The sequence below is a fragment of the Sinocyclocheilus rhinocerous genome, unplaced genomic scaffold (genome assembly GCF_001515625.1).
Source record: "Sinocyclocheilus rhinocerous isolate Xijiao unplaced genomic scaffold, SAMN03320098_v1.1 scaffold28, whole genome shotgun sequence".
In the NCBI taxonomy this organism is placed as follows: domain Eukaryota; kingdom Metazoa; phylum Chordata; class Actinopteri; order Cypriniformes; family Cyprinidae; genus Sinocyclocheilus; species Sinocyclocheilus rhinocerous.
The window spans coordinates 2,426,047-2,449,969 of record NW_015652416.1 but is presented as its reverse complement, the minus strand read 5'-3'; the positions used below and the strand labels follow the sequence as shown (position 1 = coordinate 2,449,969).

General features: G+C 36.8%; 1 protein-coding gene across 1 annotated transcript in view; it reads left to right on the top strand.

Moving 5' to 3' along the window:
* LOC107715025 (plexin-A1-like) overlaps positions 1-23,923 on the top strand; it is a 236,715-nt gene that overhangs the window by 110,852 nt on the left and 101,940 nt on the right. The window contains exon 4 of the mRNA XM_016521060.1: positions 9,495-9,626. Coding sequence (XP_016376546.1) covers positions 9,495-9,626 — 132 coding nt within the window. The remainder of the gene's footprint in view (positions 1-9,494; positions 9,627-23,923) is intronic.

The window sequence follows — 23,923 nt, the reverse complement described above, 5'->3', positions numbered from 1 at the left end:
GGGGGGGGGTCGGAGAGAGGAAGATAGAGCATGGGAGAGAGCGGATGGTGGAAAGACGACAAGTAGGAAAATAGAAATAAAATTCCTCGCAATGCTCCGAGGAGCCTTCGAACCCGGGGCCAAATCAGATATTGCAAGGGAAGTGGAACGAGCTCGAATGAGCTTGAGCTGCTATCTGTTGCACAAACTGTCATAATGAAACGTTTACGGCTGGGGTTAGAAAATAGGAGCTTTGAGGCCACCGTCTAGAGACCTCTATGATTAGCCCATTCTCCCTTCGCCCCGCTTTCTGAGACTGCCTAGTTCCCAATGCCCACGAGGTGCACTTGTTTTCCCCATAAAACCCATCTGGGCCGATGAGTATATTTTGTCTGTGCCGCATAACAGAGTTGTCCCTCGGTGAAGACTACGAGTCTCTCCGTGGCTTTCAGGGTTTTGACCTGCTTCCTCCAGTACACAAGTTGTTTTTGCATCTCCAGGATGAGGATTAGCATAGCGGGACAGTTGAGCTGTGTTTAATTAGCATGTCTAAGTCCTGCTCTGTTGAAGCATCTGGTGGGTAAAATGGTTTAGTTAGTACAAAAGGTATGAGGATACGGAACTAAAGGCCAATGGACAGAAGATACAGTTTTGAGCTAATGGTTAGCATGCATTCTCTGACACATACGTGCAAGTGAAATTTTTCTAAAATACACACATTAAAAAGTTTAGATTTATTTCTCTATCTATCACTCTATCTATCTGTCGTTATATCTATCATTCTATTCATTGTTTCATCTATCTATCTATCTATCTATCTATCTATCTTTTGCAATTGTTGTATTAAAATTCTATGCTATTTTGTCTAAATAAAATTAAAAAATAAAACACTAAGAACCACAGTAAGTTGTTTTAACTGCTACAAGTGAATTTAGGCATCATAACATTAAGAACCGGTATAAAATGGGATATTACCATGTGCAATTAAGCATCGCCCAATATAGAATATATCCAATATCAAACGATAATGGTATGGTGCCGATATATTGTGCATCCCTAGGCCAAATAAGCCAAATATGACCTACAAAATCATTAGCAACAGTGTTAGCACATACATCTCTCGCCATTTCGAATCTTACCTATAGCTGAAAGATCTATTTTTCATCTTGTTATCTGCAGTGCTGAATCTGTTCGCCGCCGTCGTTGCGTAAGCCGCGTCTGCCTGTCCCAGGGGTGCTCCCCGAGTCTCTTCCTCCAGGCTAGGCTGGGTTCTTCTCAGGGGAACGAGCCAGGATGGACAGTGGTGGCAGCGTTTCAGGCCAGTGTGAGCCCAGCGTGGGCCTTCCGTCTCATTAATTAGCCAGTGATTTTGCTCAATCAGATGCAGATCTTTACTTCAAGGGCTGCATATAAAAGGCAGGAATCTGGTGGCTGGTTTATTATTCACAGGGAGACCTAGTTATGTCAAGAGCATGCGAGTGGAGCTTGTAGCAGCGGCGGGGGTGAGTGGCGGAGGAGATGCTGTACCCATGGAGAGCCTGAAAGATTAAAAAGGGTGGAGGCTGAGACATGCCTGCCGCTCTCCGGGGACCGAGCATCGACTCCCCTTCTTCCTTTATTATTTCCCCCTCTTCTCTCGCTCACGCCGTCTTTCCCCCTTATCATTTAGTCACCACGATGCCGCACACGACAACACAAAGACCAAACAGATGCGACATTGATCTTCAGTGTCTCCAGCTGGATTATACCCCTGGTTTATTCAAGCCGTTCAAGCATGCAAAGACCAACCCTGCTCCTGTTTCCTTGTCTTATTAATGATGAAACTCACCGGGGAGTGGGCATTGGGTCCCCGGGAGCCGCGCAGTGGTGTGCCATCATCGTGCCCACTGGGACTGTCTGTCCACAGCTGCTTTTTGGCCAGCGTCCTATAGCGAGAGCAGCAGCATGGCAGAGAAAGATGATTAATTTCACAGAGTAATCTGTCACGCTGATCAAGCCCAATGAGTTTGTGTGTACCAGGTTCTGTTCTTGCTGGCAAGACGCAGACTGTGAAGTCAGCAGGTGCCATGGGAAGTCTTGGATGCCCTCCAGAAAAGGGTCAAAGAGGCTGGAGACGCTCGCACTAAGCGACTCTTCCTGCAAAACCGTGATTCTCAAGGCCTTTGGAAATTACAGCAATATTGTACAGGATGTAGCAGGGTTGTTCAAAATGCAATATTGTATAATTGGCTTACTTTTCATAAGTGGGCTTTTAAGGTATGTATGTATATACATATATATAATGCTATATATATATATATATATATATATATAAATAATGCTTGTTATGTATGTGTGTAACTAATACTAATATCATTAGTTTTGCAAAAAAATATACATATATGTAGAGAGTAGACTTGTGCCGGTATTCGGTAATGCGATATATCACGGTAATGAATATGCACGATATTGTTATCGTGGGCACTTCTAAATACCATGAATAATTATATATTACAAATTATTCAGAATTTTGAATGCATTTTAAGAATACTTTTCCCATAAACTGGTCAAAATGCACAACACCGCCGTATGCTGCATGAAAGATGCGTGCGCACTCTGATGTAAACAAGCGCAGACGTGAAGCACATGGCGGAACATGCGAGAGACGCTCTGGATGAAAGCGCACGTTCACTCTCTGACAGCAGATGGCGCTAAACTGCAGAAATAATAATAATAATAATGAATAATGTTCATCACAGCGCCAAATACTTAAATATTTAGACTTAATAGGCTATTTATTTTCAAACTGTTTTTACATTTTAATCTGGACTACAACATGCCCTAGATATTGTTTGAAAGTGTTTTGATTCTTTATTGTTCGGTCACACTTTACATTAGGGCTTCATTAGTTAACATTAGTTAATTCATTAGTTAACAAACTGCCAATGAAAAATTCTTCTGAACATTAATTAATCTTAGGTAATTACAATATTTAATAACACGTTGTTAAAATCGAAAGTTGCAACTGTGTTATTTAATGAGCTAACATGAACTAAGACTTGTATTTTTTAAACAAAGATTAATAACTTCTGTAGCAAATGTAGCTATTGCTCATTGTGAATGTTAATACATTAACTAAGGTTAACTAATGAGGTCTTATTGTAAAGTGATACCTATTGGTCTTTATAGTTCTTTTGCACTTTAATCTGTGTAAAACTTTTAACTTTATACATTTTTCTGTATTGCTTTATTGCATTTAAATGTTCAGTTATTTTTGTTATAAGAAAAAAGTTATTAAACCTGTTATACTGTATTATGACAGCACTTTTTTTTAACTTAATTTCAATATCGTGATAATACCGTATACCGTAATAAAAGCATTAGCAATTAATCGCAACATGAAAATTTGATACCGGCATATCCCTAGTAGAGAGCGAGAGATAGACAGACAGATTTACATACTATTTATAAATATATATTATTTTTTAAATGTTTATATATAAATATATTATTTGTATTATTTATAAATGTATTATTATTAAATAATTTTTGTAATACTTTTTATTTTAAAATAATATTTAAATAAGATCAAGCCAAAACTCAATATTTGTCTTGATAAAGTTATGAAAATTATGGTCACACTGTATTTTAAGGCCCAATTCTCACTATTAACTACGACTTTTTCCTCAAATGCCTGATTTGCTGCTTATTAATTGTTAATAAGCTAGCTGTTAAGTTTGATGAACAGTAGAGGGCCGAGAACTGAACCTTGTGGAACACCCTGTGTTAGTGGAGCAGAGATTTATACCCTTGTAAAGTGACAAAAAACTTTCTGTTGCGGGTATAGGAAACGAGCCACGAAAGAGCTGAACCAGTGATACCGATATCAGAAAGACGCGGGATAAGTAAATCATGGCAAACTGTGTCAAATGCAGAACTGAGATGGAGAAGAATCAAAATGTTCATTGACCCTGAATCCATGGACAGAAGAATGTCATTAATCACACGAAGAAGGGCAGTTTCAGTGCCATGAGTTGGGTGAAATCCTGACTGAAAAGGTACAAAAAGATCATTACCGTCTAAATATGATCGCAATTGTGAGAGAGTGGAGACTCACTGTATCAGATGTCGAGGAGGAGATGGATAGGAATGGAGAGGGCTCACAGCCGATCAGTGTGACAGGATCACAAAAAATGCCAGGTTAGTCATTCAAAACTTTTTGTGTGAAGCGAGAAGTCCAGAAAATAATCCAGATCTGCCGAATCCCAGCAAAAACATAAACGGCAAAAACGTAGCGACAAGCAAACATCAAACAGATATCAGCGTGAAGCAGCAGCACAAGGGCGCCAAGTGTTCTCATGTGGTGGAAGATAATAGTGAGAATTGATCCAAAAAGTATTTATTAATATTATTAATTGTTAATCATCAATATTTTAATTTAGCTGACTTGCATTGAAATTTGAACTGCAATTCTATATCCTATGTACCTAAATTCAAATTTAGTATTTAACTAGATCTTAAAATGCATTTTCAATTCAGTTCTAAATGGTGCACAAATGCAGGTATATAGAGGGCAATATGGACATAAGCCACACCAAATTTAATCTGTAAACTGGCTAAGGACTAAGGACTCTTGCAAAATGCATCCAAATGTGTTTGGAAACTGTATTTTTGTCCTATGCTTTAAAAAGAGCTTTAATGATTTTTCATTTGCAATAAAAGGTACAAAAAGATCATTACCGTCTAAATATGATCGCAATTGTGAGAGAGTGGAGACTCACTGTATCAGATGTCGAGGAGGAGATGGATAGGAATGGAGAGGGCTCACAGCCGATCAGTGTGACAGGATCACAAAAAATGCCAGGTTAGTCATTCAAAACTTTTTGTGTGAAGCGAGAAGTCCAGAAAATAATCCAGATCTGCCGAATCCCAGCAAAAACATAAACGGCAAAAACGTAGCGACAAGCAAACATCAAACAGATATCAGCGTGAAGCAGCAGCATAAGGGCGCCAAGTGTTCTCATGTGGTGGAAGATAATAGTGAGAATTGATCCAAAAAGTATTTATTAATATTATTAATTGTTAATCATCAATATTTTAATTTAGCTGACTTGCACTGAAATTTGAACTGCAATTCTATATCCTATGTACCTAAATTCAAATTTAGTATTTAACTAGATCTTAAAATGCATTTTCAATTCAGTTCTGAATGGTGCACAAATGCAGGTATATAGAGGGCAATATGGACATAAGGCACACCAAATTTAATCTGTAAACTGGCTCTTGCAAAATGCATCCAAATGTGTTTGGAAACTGTATTTTTGTCCTATGCTTTAAAAAGAGCTTTAATGATTTTTCATTTGCAATATTATAGCTTCATTTCCTCTGAACACCCAGTTGAGGATGATGTGCAAACGCTGAGGTCAAACTCCAGTAGCAGCAAAAAAGCGTCCATGGAATAGCCAGCATGCTTTCAATCCTGCAATTCAGCTCAGCATCCTTTATTGATCATACTCCAGCGTGTTGATGTCAAGACACGAAACGTCCGAGAGCGACCTCATGGTCCGCACATTATCCGTGGCTGAGAGGGCACTAATGAAATTGGATTCAGGCTCATCTGGAAAGTGCCCTCCTGTTTGATTTAATTAGCCAAATGTCTCCGCTCCCCATCCAAGCTGGAGTAAAATGATTTTCAACAACGGAGAGTTGATGGGTCGGCGCAGTCTCCGGCAGAGAAACGCCTGGGTTTCGTGACAAAACTCCTGTCAATCATTCACTCCACCAAAGCTCTCATAGTATTTTAGTGTACACTGAAATTTTCAGCTGCCTGTGAGGGACAACTTTCTTTTTCTTTCCTTTTTCCCATCTGAAGGCTTACATAAGAGACAGCCACTAGCTCTTTAATGTCTAGGACAGTTTATCATTGCACCGACTGTTGACCTCATCAATGTCATAGGGTCACATACAAATTCAGACATGCTTTAGCAGAGACGTTGACGAGATTGAAAAGGCCAGACCTGTTTCAATTTGCTCTGAAGCCGTCAGGAGTGACCCTTCAATGAACCCTGGTCCACCTTAATTATTGTTCATCCATAGACCAGCATTAATGAAGACTGCAGGGCTCTGTTTCTTAATTTATAGGTTCCTATATTAGGTTATTACCCAATGCGCTCATTATGTGCAGTCTGCTTCTGTCCTGAAATGATTCTGTCATGACTTACTGTAATGGGACCATAAACATAAGAAGATAATGTAAGTAGTAATCATGGAACATATTCATCTAATAAGATGGTGTGAATTCAATATTTGTTTTGGTATGAATGATTTGAGTGTGGCACATAGAGAAGTCGTCCCCAAGGACATTTGGCCGTTTTTGGTTTAAAGGTGAAGCGTCATTTATCAGTACGCTACAAAATTCTGGACTATATGTTGACCTCTGTGGTTGAAACATGAAACTGCACGTTACTCATTATTTATTATTATTTTTCCAAATGTATTCAGTTGTACTTTGGCATTGCTTTTCTACATAGATTATTATCAGTACTATTGTTGTTATTTGTATGTTTTTTTTTTTGCATAGTGATTGCTTCTTAAGAAAATGTTATGTTATTATAAATGATGCATTGAAATAGATGATACTGTTAATGTTGTCATGAATATAGCCATTGTTGCTGATATGGCATTAAAGTAAACTATAAAATATATTAATTAAAAATGTAAATATATAAAGAAATGTATAATATAAAATTTAAAATATCTTTTAAATATAAAATGTCATTAATAATAATAATTAATAATAATAGTATTTAGCACTGTATACTTTTATTTAAACCAAAGTGCACTGAATAAAAATAGCGAAGACAAATTTTTACTCAGAAGTTATTAAATAATTACGAAGAATTGGAAGTATGCTTTGAATTAAGTAAAGATACTTAAATAGTATTTCAGTGTATTTCACAGTGGGTCCTGTGACCCAGGAAGTGATTGAACGTTGTATCTAAAGCAGAGACGGTAGCAGTAACCCTCCAGACTATGGTGTATTGGGATTCAGCTGCAGTCAGTGGGGAGATTTGGATTTGTTTTTGTTTTTTCACTTTCCAACTTCCATCTCTCCTGACACCTTTATTGAGGCAACGTGAGACAGAGAGTTCTGTAGCTCTTGCTGCTTCTTCCTGTTAAGCGAAAGATGGGCCATCTGCCAAGAATCTGCAATTTGAAGAGTCATTGCACAATTACGTCAATCTGCACGACTCTGAACAAGGGCGGAGAAATGCAGATGGCAACTCTTGCTCACCCTTGAAGAACAATTATATATGTTTATCCCATTTAATCAGTTTCATATGTCAGAGAAACTTGCAGGGGAGTTTGTTAGTTGCATTGTCCTGCTACTCGACATATTAAGCAGGTCCAAAAATTGCTATAAACCAAAGCATAGCAATGGGCAGTATTTTTAGATTAGTATTCCTGCTCCATGCGGCTAAATCATCTCTCTCCTGTCTTGCGTTCTCCTGCACGGACACAAGGGAAGATCCTTTCTCTCTGCCTTCCAGCTCGCGTCCCACTGCAGGAACTTCAGCGTTACTTGGCAAGAGTTCCAGAAGGATTGGCTGAGGGAGAGGATGTGATGTCCTTGAGCTGTTATCTGCCTCTACTTCATAATGTACCGCGTCCCGTGGGAGTAATGCTCAATGAAGTGATGGAGGGGGAGACGGACAACAGACTCCAACTCCCAGACTGCTTTGCTGTCTTGCAAGCCTCCATCACCCACTGAGCAACAATATAAAGGGTTCTTATAATCATGGAGAACACTGAATTTAAAAAAAGTGTAAAAAGCCTGAAGCTGGAAATTAAAAATGGAAATAAAATTCTAAAAAAAAAACATAACCCAAAAATTATAGTGTAAAGGCCTGAAGCTGGAAATTAAAAATGGAAATATAATTCTAAAAAACATAACCTAAAAGTATAGTGTAAAAGGCCTGAAGGTGGAAAATGAAAATGTAAATATAATACTAAAAATCAAGGAGAAGTATTTTTTTATTTGTTTTATATTTGTACTTTTAATTTTTCATTTCATTTGGTGTTTATACATACCAACAATATAATAGTTTAAATATGATAAAAAAAAGAAAAAAAAGAAATGGAAAAACACCTGAATTGTGTTTAAAATAATAATTATTGCCATGAGTAGGCTTATTTGTTATTCACTACTAAATGTTACTTTATTTTATTTTATTTTATTTTATTTTACCAACAATATAGTAGTTTAAGTATGATTTGAATAAACAAATAAATAAAATTAATTGGTTCATGACATTGAAATGTAAAACTCTCCCAGTATATGAAATATTTGAATAATAATAATAATAATAATAATAATAATAATAATTAGTAGTAGTAGTAGTAGTATTTTATTATTATTATTATTATTACTTAGACTGACTCATGCACTACTAAATATTCTTCACTATTTGCATTGGTTTATTAAATATTTTGTCTTACTAATTATGCTAAATACTTAGCCACCAATAAATTATACTCTTAGTTCTTATAAATAAATTAGTAATAAAAAAAATCAATTCAATTCTGCAGATTTTACCCTCAAAATCAGTACAGAAAATGTGGAAAAAGGTCCACCAATTCTGTCCATGCCAGTAATGACAAATTTTTTTCCCTCCATATAAATGTTCTATAAATATGGCAGTTTACATGAGGTCATGTCGCACAACTTTAGGTTTTAGTTAAAGACAAGAAGTGCTGATTAAGTTGGCTGTATTTTCAGATGTTTGTAGGTGTAATTTTAGTTCTTGTGATCCGGCTGCAGGGTTTGACCCAAATAGGCCACACTGTCGACTCCCAGGTGTGGGCGGCTAAAAACGTCCTGCAACTCTTTGGCTCTGTGATGTGGACCTTTATGAGGAAAACCGAACTGCTTTAGCGGCTTTTGTGTTTTTGTAAGTGGGTCGTCCGGTGCTCCAGTGTACTCAGGTGCTGCAGGTGCTCTCTTCATTAGCGATGGGGTGGTGTCAGAGGGCCCAGATAATGCGCTCCCACCGCGCTCGGCGAAGGGGACGGTCATTAATCAGCGGGACGCGGCACCGGAGCCGAGCACATCATTAGGCCCTGAAACACCATGGGATGCGGGGGTCACGCTCCCCTGACCTTGGATCAATAAGGCCGGGGAGGGGGACTTAAAGAAGGGTATGACTGTGGGTGATGCTCGGGTGGGCCAAACAGAGGAAGGAAGCAGAAAAATAGGCTGTGTGGTTATTATTGACCAAGATCCATTTGTTTAGCATCGGTCAAGGCCAGAGTTACTCCCCTTTAAGCATCGATGTGAAGCCCGCAAAGTTAAATGACTGTATTATGTAGCTTAAAGAGACACCAAACCAAAAACCTTTTGACAGTTTCCATTATAAACCTATTTTTCTACCTTGTAGAAGCCGGAATGCTGCACAAAGCGATCAGCCGATCAGATCACAGCCAATCTGGAAAATATTTGATGTGTATTAAATGTCTATCTTCTCTGTTTCTTCCAGATCTTGGTGAACTCCATTACCCAGCCTGCACTGCTGTATGAGAACGTGGTGGTGAGCGAAGGGAACCCAATTTTGAGAGACATGCTGTTCAGCCCTGACCATCAATACATCTACACGCTCACAGATAAAGAGGTAAGACTTCAGGGAGTGTGCTGTTTGACATTGATGGTCGACGGCTTTTATTTGGCTAGAATGTTCTGAGGACCCCGACGGACAAACAGTGTGGTCTGGTCACGCACCTGAGTCCCCAAAGATGCCAAATAGAGAGGAAAGCACACATACACAGAATGAAAGTACAAGTGAAAGGACACTTTTTTTCCAAACATTTGGTTGAAATGGCATGAATGGAAGTATGAGATTTTAGCTTCTTCATAGTGGCTATTGTTTGCCTTGATTTTTTTTTTCATTTATGCATTTGCTGTATGCTTCTACCCAAAGTGGATTATTTTACTTTTTAAGGTTTACATTTTATCAGTTCATTGATTCTCTGGGAATTGAACCCATGACTTTGGAGTTGCAAGCACCATTCTGTACTGTTTGAGATAATGGAAGTACCTACATGGGCACTTGTTGGCAGCCTTTCCTTTGCCATCTTGTCCAACTTATCCTTTTCAAGTTTTATTTTAAAATACATTTTCTATTTTATTTTAGAGGAAATAAAAGCTTTTTTAGCATTAGCATATATTTAGTCAAAAAAATTAAGCCTAATTTAAAGCCTTTTTTGGGCATTTATTATTTTGATTAGTATTGTTATTATAATTATTTCTACTTACAACATAATTGAACTAAGCAAATTTTCCATCAAAATTCTCATTAGAATGCAATAAGTCGTCATAATAATAGTAATAATAATAATAATAATAATAGTGCTGTCAAATCGATTAATTGCACTCCAAAATAAAAGTTTGTTTGTTTAATCTGTGTGTACTTTGTATTTATAAATAAACACACATATGTGTATATTTAATAAATATTTATGTGTATGTGTGTGTATATATGTATGCATATATATATATATATATAATGTGTGTGTGTGTTAAAAAAAATTTTAACTGATGAGAAACACAAACTTTTGACTGATAGTGTATATAATAGCTGGGTTGGACTTATATGAATATTGAAAATGCTGCTCTATTGTTACAAAGAAAAGCTGTTCAGGATGTGTATTATTCTTTATTCTGCACAGATTCACATGGTGAATTAGACTGTGCGTGTGTGTGTGTGTGTGTGTGTGAGCACATGTGAAAAAGAAACAATCGTCTCCTGATTGTCTGCATGTGATATTCGACACTGTGTCAGCCCCCTTCCCACTTTTCCACACACATACACACAAGCAGCGGCGCCTCTGGTAATTCACCACTTATCAGAGAAAATTGAGGAAGGGCTTCTCTGATCTTTTCTGATGGAAAAGAAAGCGTCCGAACCCCCGTCACCCCCACCATCCCCCTTTTCACTCAGACCGAGAGCTGGAGAATTCTCTCTCTCCTCTTTTTCTCCTTCCGTCTCGCTCCTTCCTTTGTTTTCCTCTCGCATTTTTCTTTGTGCTTTCATGTTCTCCTCACTAAGGGCTGATTGGAGTGCTTCCTGTCTTCCTCTCATTAAAGGGCATTTCCTTCATCACCGTAACCCCATTCACTCTCTGCTAGCCCACACCGCCTCTGATTAGAGCGCCGCACCGCAGCGCCAGGCTCAAAAAAAGACCTTAAACCGCGATCAAATCAGAACCCAGAGCATTTATTCTGCCATTTAATGTCAGAGATTAAGAGGAAGTACATATGACAGAATCACTGCAAACATTTGAATAATTTAGCATATTATTTTCAGATGTTCCTGCTGAGAAAAATACATAAGAGAGCTTTTAGATTGGAAATAGTGAGAAACCCTCATGGAAGTTCTCGCTGATGCAATGTAGATGCCTCTTCGGCCATAGTTTGCCTCTTTAGCCTTAGGTATTCACCATAAAGCAGATGAGAGAAGATCGTAATCTCCCTCACAGTGATTAAAATGTAAAACACACCTGAAACACTGTCTGCACCAGTGTTGTGCATTATGAAGATAACTGAGTGCATTATAAAGCAATTCTTAATTGCCTTGATGAATCACTGAAAGCCTGTCATAAACATGTTTGAATCAGTTTTCACCCCAAAAATGAGAATGAAAAATAAGACATTTGACTATATTTTGTATAAATTAAATGTATTTATTTATTTATTTATTCGTTTGTTTGTTTATTTATTTGTGATTTTTAGTTGTGAATTTAATTAAGCATATTCATTTATAATTATTTAAAAAAGCATTATTGCAGTATTCTCATTACCATAATGCAATAAAAATCATACTATTGTAATACAAAAGTCCTTATTAATTGTCAAAATAATTATTTTAATACTTAAAAATATGTGTATATTATGGTAGTATTTGTTTGTTCTGCCTTTATGATGATTTCAAAGGAAAAAAATTAAATTAAAATTATAAATAAAAATAAAAAGGAATAAAAATAAACAAACATAAAGCATTTGAATGCATTACAGTATATAAGTTATTATTTTACTATATATGTGTGTGTATGTAAAATAGGGTTATACATCATCGCTATAATACACGTTGTAATCATATTTTGTCATAAGTAATTGAAGCTACAGTTAAAATATATTGTAATACTTACCTATTCATGGCTACACCTTTAAAAAGTCTAATGCATTATGAATGGATTATGTTATGTTCTTTAAAGATGGCCTCATGAATAGATAAGTATTGTAATGTATTATAACTGCTTTCAGTTATTTACAAGAACATGCAACTTATTCTAAGGCTATTATAGATGCATTAAGAATACATTATCAATACATTATGTATACAGGCTTCATTGCAAGTGTTACTCAATATTCATTTCCCAATAACACGATCTCTCTAGCTCAAGTGGCACATAGAAGAGTTCAAATGTACACCAGAGGTAAACAGACAAGTCATATGGGAGCTGACCTCGAATCGATCTGTAATTTACAAACCAAGCCCAACCTCTGACCTTTAACCTCACCGGGACCCTTAGATAAAAGATCCAGATTTGTTTACGGTGGAGTACAGCTGTTCACATTGCTGTTTTGTAGGAGAGATTTAGACTGTGAACGTAGGAGCTAGACTGACGATGTTAAATGACTTTGTATCTCCTTTGAATTTATTTACTTTAAACAAGATCTCTCTAGCCCAAGGGCCACACTGAAGAGTTCAAATGTATGCCAGAAGTCAACCGACAAGGAGAAAACGTCCAGTCATATGAGGGCTGATCTCGAATCGCTCTGTAATTTACAAACTAAACCCAATGTCTGACCTTTAACCTCACCCGGACACTTAGATCCAGAGTCGTTTACTGTGGACAACAGCTGTTTGCAGTGCCATTTTGTAGGAGAGATTTAGACTCTGAACGAAAGAGCTATACTGACAATGTTAGACGATCTTGTCTCTCCTTTAAATTTATTTACTGCAATGCACACACACACACACACACACACACACCTACCTAGACATACAAAAACATGTTAGCTGCTCCAACACTGCGATCCATCAGTGCTTGGCGATAATTGTTTTTAATGTATCCACGTCTTCAGATGGAAAATGTTCTGTAATTGGTATAGATGGATTCTGTATGAGTGCCTCTGATACGGGCGGTGTGTAGATTGCATGTTGAGAGGGCGGGCTTGATAACCCTTCAACACATTAACTTAGCGCGAGGAGTGTTAGGCTAACGTTCTTTAAATGGAGCCGTGTGTATTCACTCTGCACTCGGACTGATATTGATTTAAGTGCATCTGTAAATGGCTTTGTTGGGAAAGGTTTTATGAAGGAAGAATATTTGAACTATTACACAAACGAGGGGGAGGAAGTGCTTCTCTCACAGGAAGTTGTGTACATAGCACTAGCGTTGGCCACACAGAGAGAGATGAACCGTCTCTCTGGAGGTTGAGAGGCATTGTAATGGAGATGAGAGCAGTGTTGCTGTGGTCAGTGTGCGGCTGAGAATGGAAAACCCTGAAGGTCAGATCATAGCCATGCATGGAAGGGAAGCAGACAGATAGTCTTTGATTTCTTTTGTTTATTTAAATTCCTAATAAATGGTCCTGGTCTTTGTGACGGTAACCAATTTTTGGTGATGCTAGACATTTCTGTGCAGTTGCAAAGGCTTTCTGAGTGGCATTTAACATGTTGCTAACATCATTATTATTATTATTATTAGATAAAACTATGAATAATTTTTTGTTTGTTTTGTAATCGAAATTAAGCTGAAACTAATTTTTAGATGAAAAATGTGTAAAAAGTAGCCTAGCAAAATTACCAAAAACTAAATCTGAAATTAAAAGTAAATTAAAACTATATAGAAATATTTTTATAGAATAATAATAAAAATGACAAAAATGCAAACAATTATTAAAACTATAATTAAAACTGAAAATATAAAACAATTCAGCTATTCAAAATATTAAGAAAAAAATGCTATAATAGTATGCAGAAATATCTATATCTACCCAAGCCATATCTACAGTGTAAAGGCCGTACTTCGCTTTTACATGTACGTGCACCACCGTAAACTTTTGTAACCGTCTACTTTGTATGCGGAGATTGCACATGCACATTGACTTGGTTTTGCACTAATCAGTTGTTCCACAAGGTGGCAGCACTGGCCCGGGCCATTCTTTCACAGTAGAAAATGTAACTAAAGTGACTGAACAACAACAACAACAAAATAGCGACTGCAACAACAGACGGCCACATTGACAAACGCAAAATAGTAGCAACTTTAGTTTAAAAAAGCAAATTTTTATCGGCCATAACTTCTGGGAAAAAATAGAGCAGACGCTGGACAAAGATGAAGCTTTCTAGAGCGCATGTGTCGACCGCCTGCGTTCATGCACGCTATCAAACTGTTCGACTGTCTGCATACGCTAGTGAACGTGTAAAAAAAACTGAAGTAGCTATACTTTGGGCTTAAGTCTATGGGATTTAGTAAAAGTAGTAGCAATCTTTTCCTCAACAAACCACATGAGTTGGGGTATATTTCATCTATATAAATCAATTGGTGTGGAATGAGTTAAGCTCTAAAGTAGTAATACAAGGGGTTCCATGCTGGGGAAAAAACAAACAAACTAGTTTGCAGGCTAGTGTTTGCCCTTTTAGGCTGGTTTATCTGGGCGTCAAGGCTGGGAGAGAGAACAGGTGAAAAACAGATCAAATCAGCTCCGACTGGTTTAAGCAGGTTTTTATCAGCAGGCTTTAGGCTTTTATTCCTAAATAATCAATATCATAGTCTAGTTTTCGCAATTTAATCTAAGCATTATGGATCAAATCAAGCCCCCATCGTGCATTGTTTCCCACATACTGTATTTTGTCACCCGGACATACTTTACATTACGCAATCTAAAATGTGTCAGTTGCCATTTTTATTAACATCTTAAAGTGCAAGTGTGTTGAAATGCATGCTGGTTGATTGTGTCCACCTGTAGTGCTTCATTGTGCGGGTTTGGACGTACAGGATGATCTGAATGAGTTTCACAGGCCGCTCTCTCTCTGTCTGTAGCTGCTGCACACCAAAACCCAGAGGACCGAGAGAAAGAGAGAAGTGGAAATTAATTGGTTTGAAGCAATTTGTTCTGTCTTCTTTCCTTCATCTATCTTTTTTCTTTTCTTTCTCCCCTCTCTTTTAAGTGGTCCTCCTTCTATGGAGGAAGGAGTCAATGGGAGAGGTGCCCCAGGGGTCATTTTCTTTCAAATAGCGAGTCCTCTCTCTCCCTCTCGCTGAGATATTGCCGACTCTTTGAGAACTGACAGAGGTCGTGGGAGATAGATTGTGATTGGATCACTCTGGCTTCCTTGTAGCCATCTTTCATTATTTTTTTCTCTCCCCACATTCACTTCTTTCCCTGTTTATCGTAATCTGAGGCATCTCGCCATCTCTCTTGTCAACAGCACCGGCTAACAAGCCTCCATCGACGTCCCTCTAGCCTGAGTCACGCATTTTTTCTCCAGGTTTTATTATGTTTGAGGAGGTGGACGACCGACGACTGGCATTCTCTCACGAAAGACAGAGATGTTATTGTTCCCCTTTGAATCTAGCGAGCAGAAATGTTCAAGACGATCCGTAAACACAATCACACCGTAATCCGGCCCACATTTTAATATATTGGCTTCCGTACCTCAGGCTTACAGAGATATCACACCGCATTAGAGAAGAGACCAGGACCCTAATGTTCAGTGATATTGCGGTTTCTTTCCCCTGTTTCTTGCTGATCTTGGGGAAGATGCTTGTATGTTGTCCACATCCGTCTCCCCTTTTGCTCCTTACTTTTTTTTTCTCCATTTGTATCTCTTCATTAGATAATAGAACGGCAGGCGGAGGCGCATGTTGTGCCTCAAACATCAAAAACTCAATTTCGTCGGGTTGACAGAACAATTTTCCATTTCCCATATTCACACCCACTTAATTAAAAGTTGCTGATAGCCCCGGCATCTCTCTCCGCCGCTCTGGGGTCTCCGGGAAGACATAAAGCTGTCCCGTACTAAGCGAGAAGAAACTTCGATTAGCGTTAGCTTGATTTAAACAGCGCTCACTGCCGTTCGGACGATAAAGTTTACAACGTTTATCTGAGGCTGGGAGGAATTTCTGAAAAAAAAGTCCATCAATGGATTTGTCAGTTTGGTATATTGCTTGTGTAGTGTGGGGAGATATTGTTTATGCTTTTTGGGTGACTCATGAAACCTGTCAAGAATGTGTCCGGCTCATATTTCACATCAAATTGAAAGGAAAGAAATATGAAATTATATTTGGCTTCAAGAAAATGAATTGGTTTACTTTTTTTTTGTTCAGTGTGTGACATTGTTTTTATAATGAAGTGCATACGCCCTCAAAAATCTCATCATTGTAATATAATCAAAGCATAATCTCATCTCATCAAAAAATCTAATTTTCATTAGTGCAGAAGAATATATATTATAATTACTACAATATATAAGAATATAGATAGATAGATAGATAGATTTACAAAACAGAGATTACAAAATATCAGATTTTATTAAGTATTATTACAATAAACTATAATTATCATTATATATTTAAATATTTTATTATGTTTTAATATATTTTAGATTATATTTCAAATATTTATTTATTTATTTTAAATACACATTTTGGTATGAAATACGATTTGGACTTGTTTCTATGAGATTGACTCATTCACCCAACTTTCAACAGAGGCACTTGGCTCCATCATCAAGTACAATGCCCAGTGTGTGTCCGCTGTGGGAGCATATGTGGGTTTGAAAGCATGTGTGTGTATATTTGTACATGCGTATCACTCCCTCTGTTCGAAGCGTTTGATCATAGCGACAGTGCTTGTATTGTTTCCTCACATAGCTGCACCTCGTGGCCTCTGTGTAACACAGTACAGTAAGGAAACTCTACACGGCTCTCTCGCTCTCTGAAGGTCAGTGTTCTTCTGTGCTGCTCTATCAGAGAGCCGAGAGGAAGTATCAGCTGGCTGTAATCTGATTTGTGTGGCGGACGTCTTAATATAGGTAACGTGACAAGACGGAAGGAGAAACTGCCAGCTCTTCAGATCACTGTATGTGTGTGTGTTGAGGTAGTTCTGAATGTATACGCTAGACACTTGACTGAATTTGATAACATTGTAATCTGAAATTTTATGCATAAATGCTTGAAATGAATTGTATAGACTAATATAAATTGTGATGACATGAGTTGCTTAAAAAATGTCAAATTTTTGTCAAATATAAATACATATTTATATGATATTATATTATACTATATTTATTGTATATAAAACCCTTCAGCCATATACAACTATATAAATATGATAAATAATATATAAATAACAGTATATATAAATGACAGAAGAAAATGTAAACATGAGCCAGATGTTTTCTACTTTTATAATAAAATTATAGATTTTGTGAAAATTAAAAGCTTATTCATAAACTAAAAATTATTGGCATTAAATTGAGTATTTTTCTGCTTCTTTGCAAATTGCAAGTTAAATGATACATTTTGAAGCCATATATATATATATATATGTGTGTGTGTGTGTGTGTGTGTGTGTGTGTATGTATGGGGTGCTGTGTGTACATTAACGAGGAAAAAAAATTAACTTAAATGATTTTAGCAAATGGCTGCAATATAACAAAGAGTGAAAAATTTAAGGGGGTCTGAATACTTTCCGTACCCACTGTATATATATATATTATTTACTTTTTTGTACATAACCTGTAAGCCTGCTGGGGGAAAAATCCTGCTTAAATCAGTAAAAACTTGTTTTATCTAATTTTCATTAATTTCAGAATTGCAATTATATGTCATTATATATTTAAATTTTTAAATATAGTTTTATTACCCTTTTACACTTTAAAAATATTTCAAATTATATTCTAGATTATATATCAAATATGTATTTATCTAATTATTTTCTAATTGGCCTAGGGAAGTGGTGGCCCAGCCATAAAAAATTGTTCCTGTGCCTTTTTGGACTTACGTAAGACTTTTCTAAATTGTGGAAAATTGTAACATAATAAAGAATGTGTATGTGTGCTCAAATGTTGACTGGTAGTGTAAACGCAACCACACTTGCTGCAATTAAAACCACATCACAGTTCACTTCACAGCTGGACAAAGCCATTTATGGCTCATAATTTTCATTCTTTTCTAGTTCGTCCTCTCTGCTAGCCTTTTTTCCCATTCCATCATTTTACAACACTCAGTTTGTTCTTTTTTCCTTCTCACCATGATTTTACTGAGGAGATCGTCCAGACGTGACATAGTGACCAAGTGAGCCATTCCAGAGCCCAGATGTTGCCATGGTGATATCCATAAACCATGCACGTTGTGCACACACACAAATTCTTGAATGTGTGCTGGTATTGATAAAGCAGGAGGTGTATTGAGCTCGTAGCTGGAGACTCTACCGACATGTAGCAGTTTGCGTTCAATAACACTCTGCCCCGTGAAGGCCGTTTCTTCTCGCATATTTGCCCTGCGAGAAACAAGGGAGGAATTTCGAGTTGGAATTAGCATTTGACAGACATTTATTGGAGGTAAAATAAAGAGATGAATAAGATGGGAAAATTAAGTGACTGAAATACCAAACATTAATTATGTTTTATTATTTGTTTATCAAGTTAACAAGCAGTTGCTTTATATAACCCGGGCACAGGATACAATTTAAAACTAATTATAGAGTAATTTAAGTATGGAACCAAAATTGATCTTAAACTATGAGCTGTAGATTATATCTGTGTCTAATTCGGTGACAAATATGATGGTAGGTCTTTAGCGGCAGTGACGTACGGTTCATACAAAGGGGGCGGAGTCTGAATGTCAGCACACTGTGCTAATTAGACAGACTGTTGATTATACTGTCGAGTCAGTGCCTTGGAAAGTATTTCTGATGTAATAAAACAGTTCTTTTGATGGTCTTTTGCCACTTTATTAAAGAAAACAGTAGAAAGAGAGAACAGGAAGTCGTCAGAGAGAGAAACAATGGACAGATTTGAACCTACATGTCCCCGTTTCTCTAATAAACATCCTGCTTTATAAATACTAGCTAATTGCAAGGCCATGGCTCCGGAAAAAGTAGGGAAGTCATCTATACATCAAAATATAATGTTTCAAATGAAAAAATATAGCAGCACAAACATTAATCCTGATCAGTGAAAAGGATTCTATTTAATATGCTATTTGTAAATCTAACATTTTGACTCTAAAACATTTTTAGTATGTTATATTATATTATATTATATTATATTATATATTTTAAATCAATATATTTTTTAAAGAATTTAATTATTTTATTCAGCAAGGATGCTGTATAAAGTGAAAGTAAATACATAAAATTAATAATGTCACAAAAGATTTTAATTTAAAATAAATTCTGTTTATCAAAAAAGGATTATATTTATGATTCTAATCATAAGTCTAAAATTTTGATTTTGAATTTTTTTTTTTCTGTTTTGATGTGTTTCTCTCGATTTATATGATATGATATGATATGATATTATATTATATTATATTATGCTTAACACAAGTGAAAGTAAATACATAAAATTAATAATGTCACAAAATATTTTAATTGAAAATAAATTTTATCAACTTTTTATTTATCAAAGAATCCGGAAAAAAAAAAACTGGTCTCTTTTGAGAAAAAAAAAGCCACAAAAGGTTCTGTGTCACCATGATTTTACCATGGTAAGGATTGTCTTAAGCATGTTTCAAAGCAGCAAATCTCTGTAACTGGTAAAATCACTTTTACATACAGCCTCAGGTTGGCTCATTGTTTTATAAAATATCGTTCCACACCAATATGATTGCAGAAGCTCTAATTTAATATATAATTATATTATAAGTATTCTTCCAAGTCTAACTGTAGGATGTTTATAGTAACTTGTCAGATTTTTTCAAATCAGTTTTTTACATTTTCTAAAAGAAAACATGCACAATGCCCTCAAAGCAATAGCTGTGCAATGTTAGTCTATTCATGGAAACATGCTATGCTATTACATTAAGCATCAACTCTTACAGCATATTATATAAAGAACACCCTCCCCCTTCAATAGTTTAATACAATAATTGTACACAAGGTTTACGTGAGCAACAAAATAAGAATGCACAGTCATTTTATCTGGTGAATGGCAACAACAAAAAACTCAAATAAATAAGAAAGTAAGCAGACAATACAGTTAAAGAGAAGTGAAACAAATATAACGACCTGCCAACAAATGGTGACCTTGGCATATTATTGCATTTCAATTGATTTGCAGTCACAGGTGTGAATATTTAGACTATACTGGCTTCACACAATAACTAGCAGTTCAGATCTGGTGCTACAGGTGTGTTTCGTCAGTTATTCGGCCACAGATGTTGCGTCCCAGGATGCCGTTTATCATCGAAACAGTGTTCGGGATGACCCCATCACCCTGACTCAGATTAACCATGGACATATACCCCACAGGGCTTTCACGGGTTTGATGGCGATACATAATTTATGTTTGGTGGGGGAGGAATTCTTTAAGAAATGGAACCTATATGAGCAGAGCTTTACTTCTGCAGCTGGGCTTAATGTGGCTCTGGAGCAACAAGTACTGTCACCGTGTACCAAGAGACGACCTGCAAATGGTTTTGGCTGCATGCTATCTCTCTCTTTCCCTCATTCTCTTTCTTTTTTTCATCCATCCTCTCCCTCTAGGCTGTGTCTGGCTTCCTGGCCATGATCTATGGTTTCATCTGCCATTTCTTCTTTTGTGCGTGGCCAAATGGAAGATAGATGACAGGGAGGGCTTAGAAGGGGGGCGTTAAAAGAAAGAAAAGGCCTCCTAGTCTAGAAAGTTTGCTCTTTCTAAATTAGGCTGTGTCATTTTAGGGTGGGGGGGGCCAAAAGAACGACCTATTCATTTGCCATGTGTGTTCACGGAAAATGTGTGCTCGCTCTCTGAGGTGTGTGTTTTGGGGATGAAAAAATAAGCCATCGATCATCACAGCCTCCTTTAGAGCATGACCAATTTTTTGGCCCAAATTGCACAGATGGCGCAATTACATGCACTGGGTTTGTCCAAACCCCACACAGAATAAAGAAAACACACCATCCTCAATTACATCTGTACAAACCTTCTCAGATATTCAGCGTTTCAATTCTGACAGGGCTCATGGACGAGGCTTTAAGAACTACAAATGTGTCAGCGATCAGTAGTGGCACACTAAGTGAAACTTATTTTTAGTTGTATCATTTATTTATTTATTTATTTTTTTCAATCTTTTTTTTTAGATTATATATAGTTAAACCTTTTTTATATTTTGTATTTTATTTTTGTTTTTTTTAGTTCAATCTTTTATTTTTAATATTCATTTAGTTTTTTTAATTTTTATATTAGTTTTTTAGCTCGTGAGTCCTTAAAATTGACTCTTCCTCATCCCAGTAAGATGATGCGGCCGCACGGACGCAACAATATTCAAATCAATTCCAGTGGCCTGGCAACTTCTTTCGGTGCTCTTAATACAGGCCATTTGCCTTTATTCGACTTTATTCTCGGAACATTTTAACTTTATTCTCGTAATTTCGTCTTTATTCTTAAAATATTACGACTTTAATCTCATAATCTTAGATTTTATTTTTCTAACGTGGCACTAAAACGCTGTTGTGTGTATATATATATTAGGGATGGGAAGATTCACAGATTCGCTCGGTGCATCTGCAAAAAAAGTTAACGATGCGATGCATCGGTTTAAAAAGTGTGCATCGGATACAAGTTGACATTTGTATTGCGATGCATCGTTTCTAACATATTTGCATCGGTAAAAACCGATTTATTTATATATAATTACTAGTGGATGGCTACACTTTTATTGTTTAGAAAGTGACCAATAATTTGTGACCAATATTTTATATGTAGATTGATTTCTCCTCTCGAAACTGTTTCTCAAGCGCGTTCTCTCATCACCGCTGCGCGTGAATATGTATCACAACAACACTACAGAGACCTGAGGAAAAGTGGGGATTAAAGTCCAAAATCTGACTTGAAATAACCTAATAAATCAATCAGGGCTAAAGCAGTTCCATAAACGACAAATATAAAACTATGTATTACAATAAAACAAATTGATTTATTATTATTATTATTATTTTTACTGTCCTGCAAAAACAAGCATTGTCATGGCAATAGTTTACATATGCTTTTATTTATTTGTTTTGTTTATTTATTTGTTTGTTTGTTAAAAGGGGTGTCTCTTAACTTTTATGTGTGGTCCAAGACCCTTCCAGACCAATGACTGAATGTTGCTCCGCTCTCTCCCTCCTGCTTTCTCTGATAGAGATACTTTTCCATTGTGACCCAAATGCCTCGTGCCTCGTTTGCAGATGTTATTTATATTTAATATACCCCTTGCTTCTCCTCCTCCTCCTCTTGTAGAGAGATGAATGGTTTCTCTTTCAGCTGTTTAAATAGAGAGGGATGAGAGCTCTCTCTCTCTCGTATGAATGGCTGCTGTATAATAGTCTTCAGCCCTGACGTTTAAACAAAGAGCAGAGGTAGAACACAATGCTCAACTCTCCGATTGGAAAATCGGCTTAATTTAAATGTTCCAGACGCCGTACACTCCCCACCCCAACAAAGAGCTGCAATCTCTCTCTTTTTATGGCCAACCCCAAAAACCAGAACCACAACACTATGTATTTGATATGTCAAACTGTTGCATCAGTACTGTATCATCACCCGTTTTCTGTCTTTTTTTTTCTTTTAATCCTTTTGCCTTGAAAATCACAACTGTTGCTCTCTCTCTTTCTCTGGTCAAGAGATCACATCTTTATTTAAGGCATTTGTTAAGTTCAAGAATTGTTATGGAATTTAAGTATTATAAAGCAATGAAAGATATAGAAACTTTTAAACTACAGTGGTGTTATATTTCTATTTTTTTGTACGGTGGTGGAGGAGGAGCTAATCTTTGATCTTGTGTGGAGTTGAAATATTTATGTCTCTATTATGATTAAATAAAGTGTATTATTAAAAATAAAAAAATCTCTCTCTCTCTCTCTCTATATATATATATATAAAGTAAGGTCAGTGCACACATCTTTCCTGCCTATAAATGTTGTCTAGGTAGGCAGCTGTCTAGGTTTGGAACGGAGCCATTCAGTCTCCAGAGAGCCGATCGAATGCCAGTCAAACATTATGATTTCTGAATGAAACTATATGAAAGTAGACATGTGTAGGTGGCTGGCAATATTTCTCAGCGTGTTTCAGTCAGCTGTTCTCTCTGTTGGACGTTTGTAATATGTAATATGTAGTATGCAAGGTGTCTGTGTGAATGGGTAACTGTGTGTTTGTTGAACTGCTGACAGTGATGGTGAATGTGGCAACCTCTGTTTTGCACCGCAGTGCTCAGATTTCACATAGCACTCTGAAAGTATCAAGCAAGGTTGATCATTATCTATATTTCAATCTGTCTTTCTTGTCGTATGGCGCTAGCAATGGTGTACTTGCGCATTCGATCCCAGGGAATGAGAAAATGTATACCTTGAAATATTACGCTTTGGATAAAAGTGTCTGCAAAATGCATGAGTGTAAAATAAAAAAAAAAATGTGAGAATGAAAACTTAACTGCTAGATGCTAACAGGGGTGTGGACTCGAGTCACATGACTCGAGACTTGACTCGGACTCGAGTCCCAAATTTGATGGCTTGCGACTCGACTCGACATAATTAAAGAAGACTTGAGACTCGACTTAGACTTTGACAGCAATGACTCGAGACTTGACTTGGACTTGAGCCCTGTCACTCGGAAAGACTTAATGATCAGATCAAAGTCGTTATAGACGAGTCCTTGCAGCGTGCTTGCGCTTGACTGGCAATAAGCCAGAGACTGCGTTCAGGGAGCGCTGGATA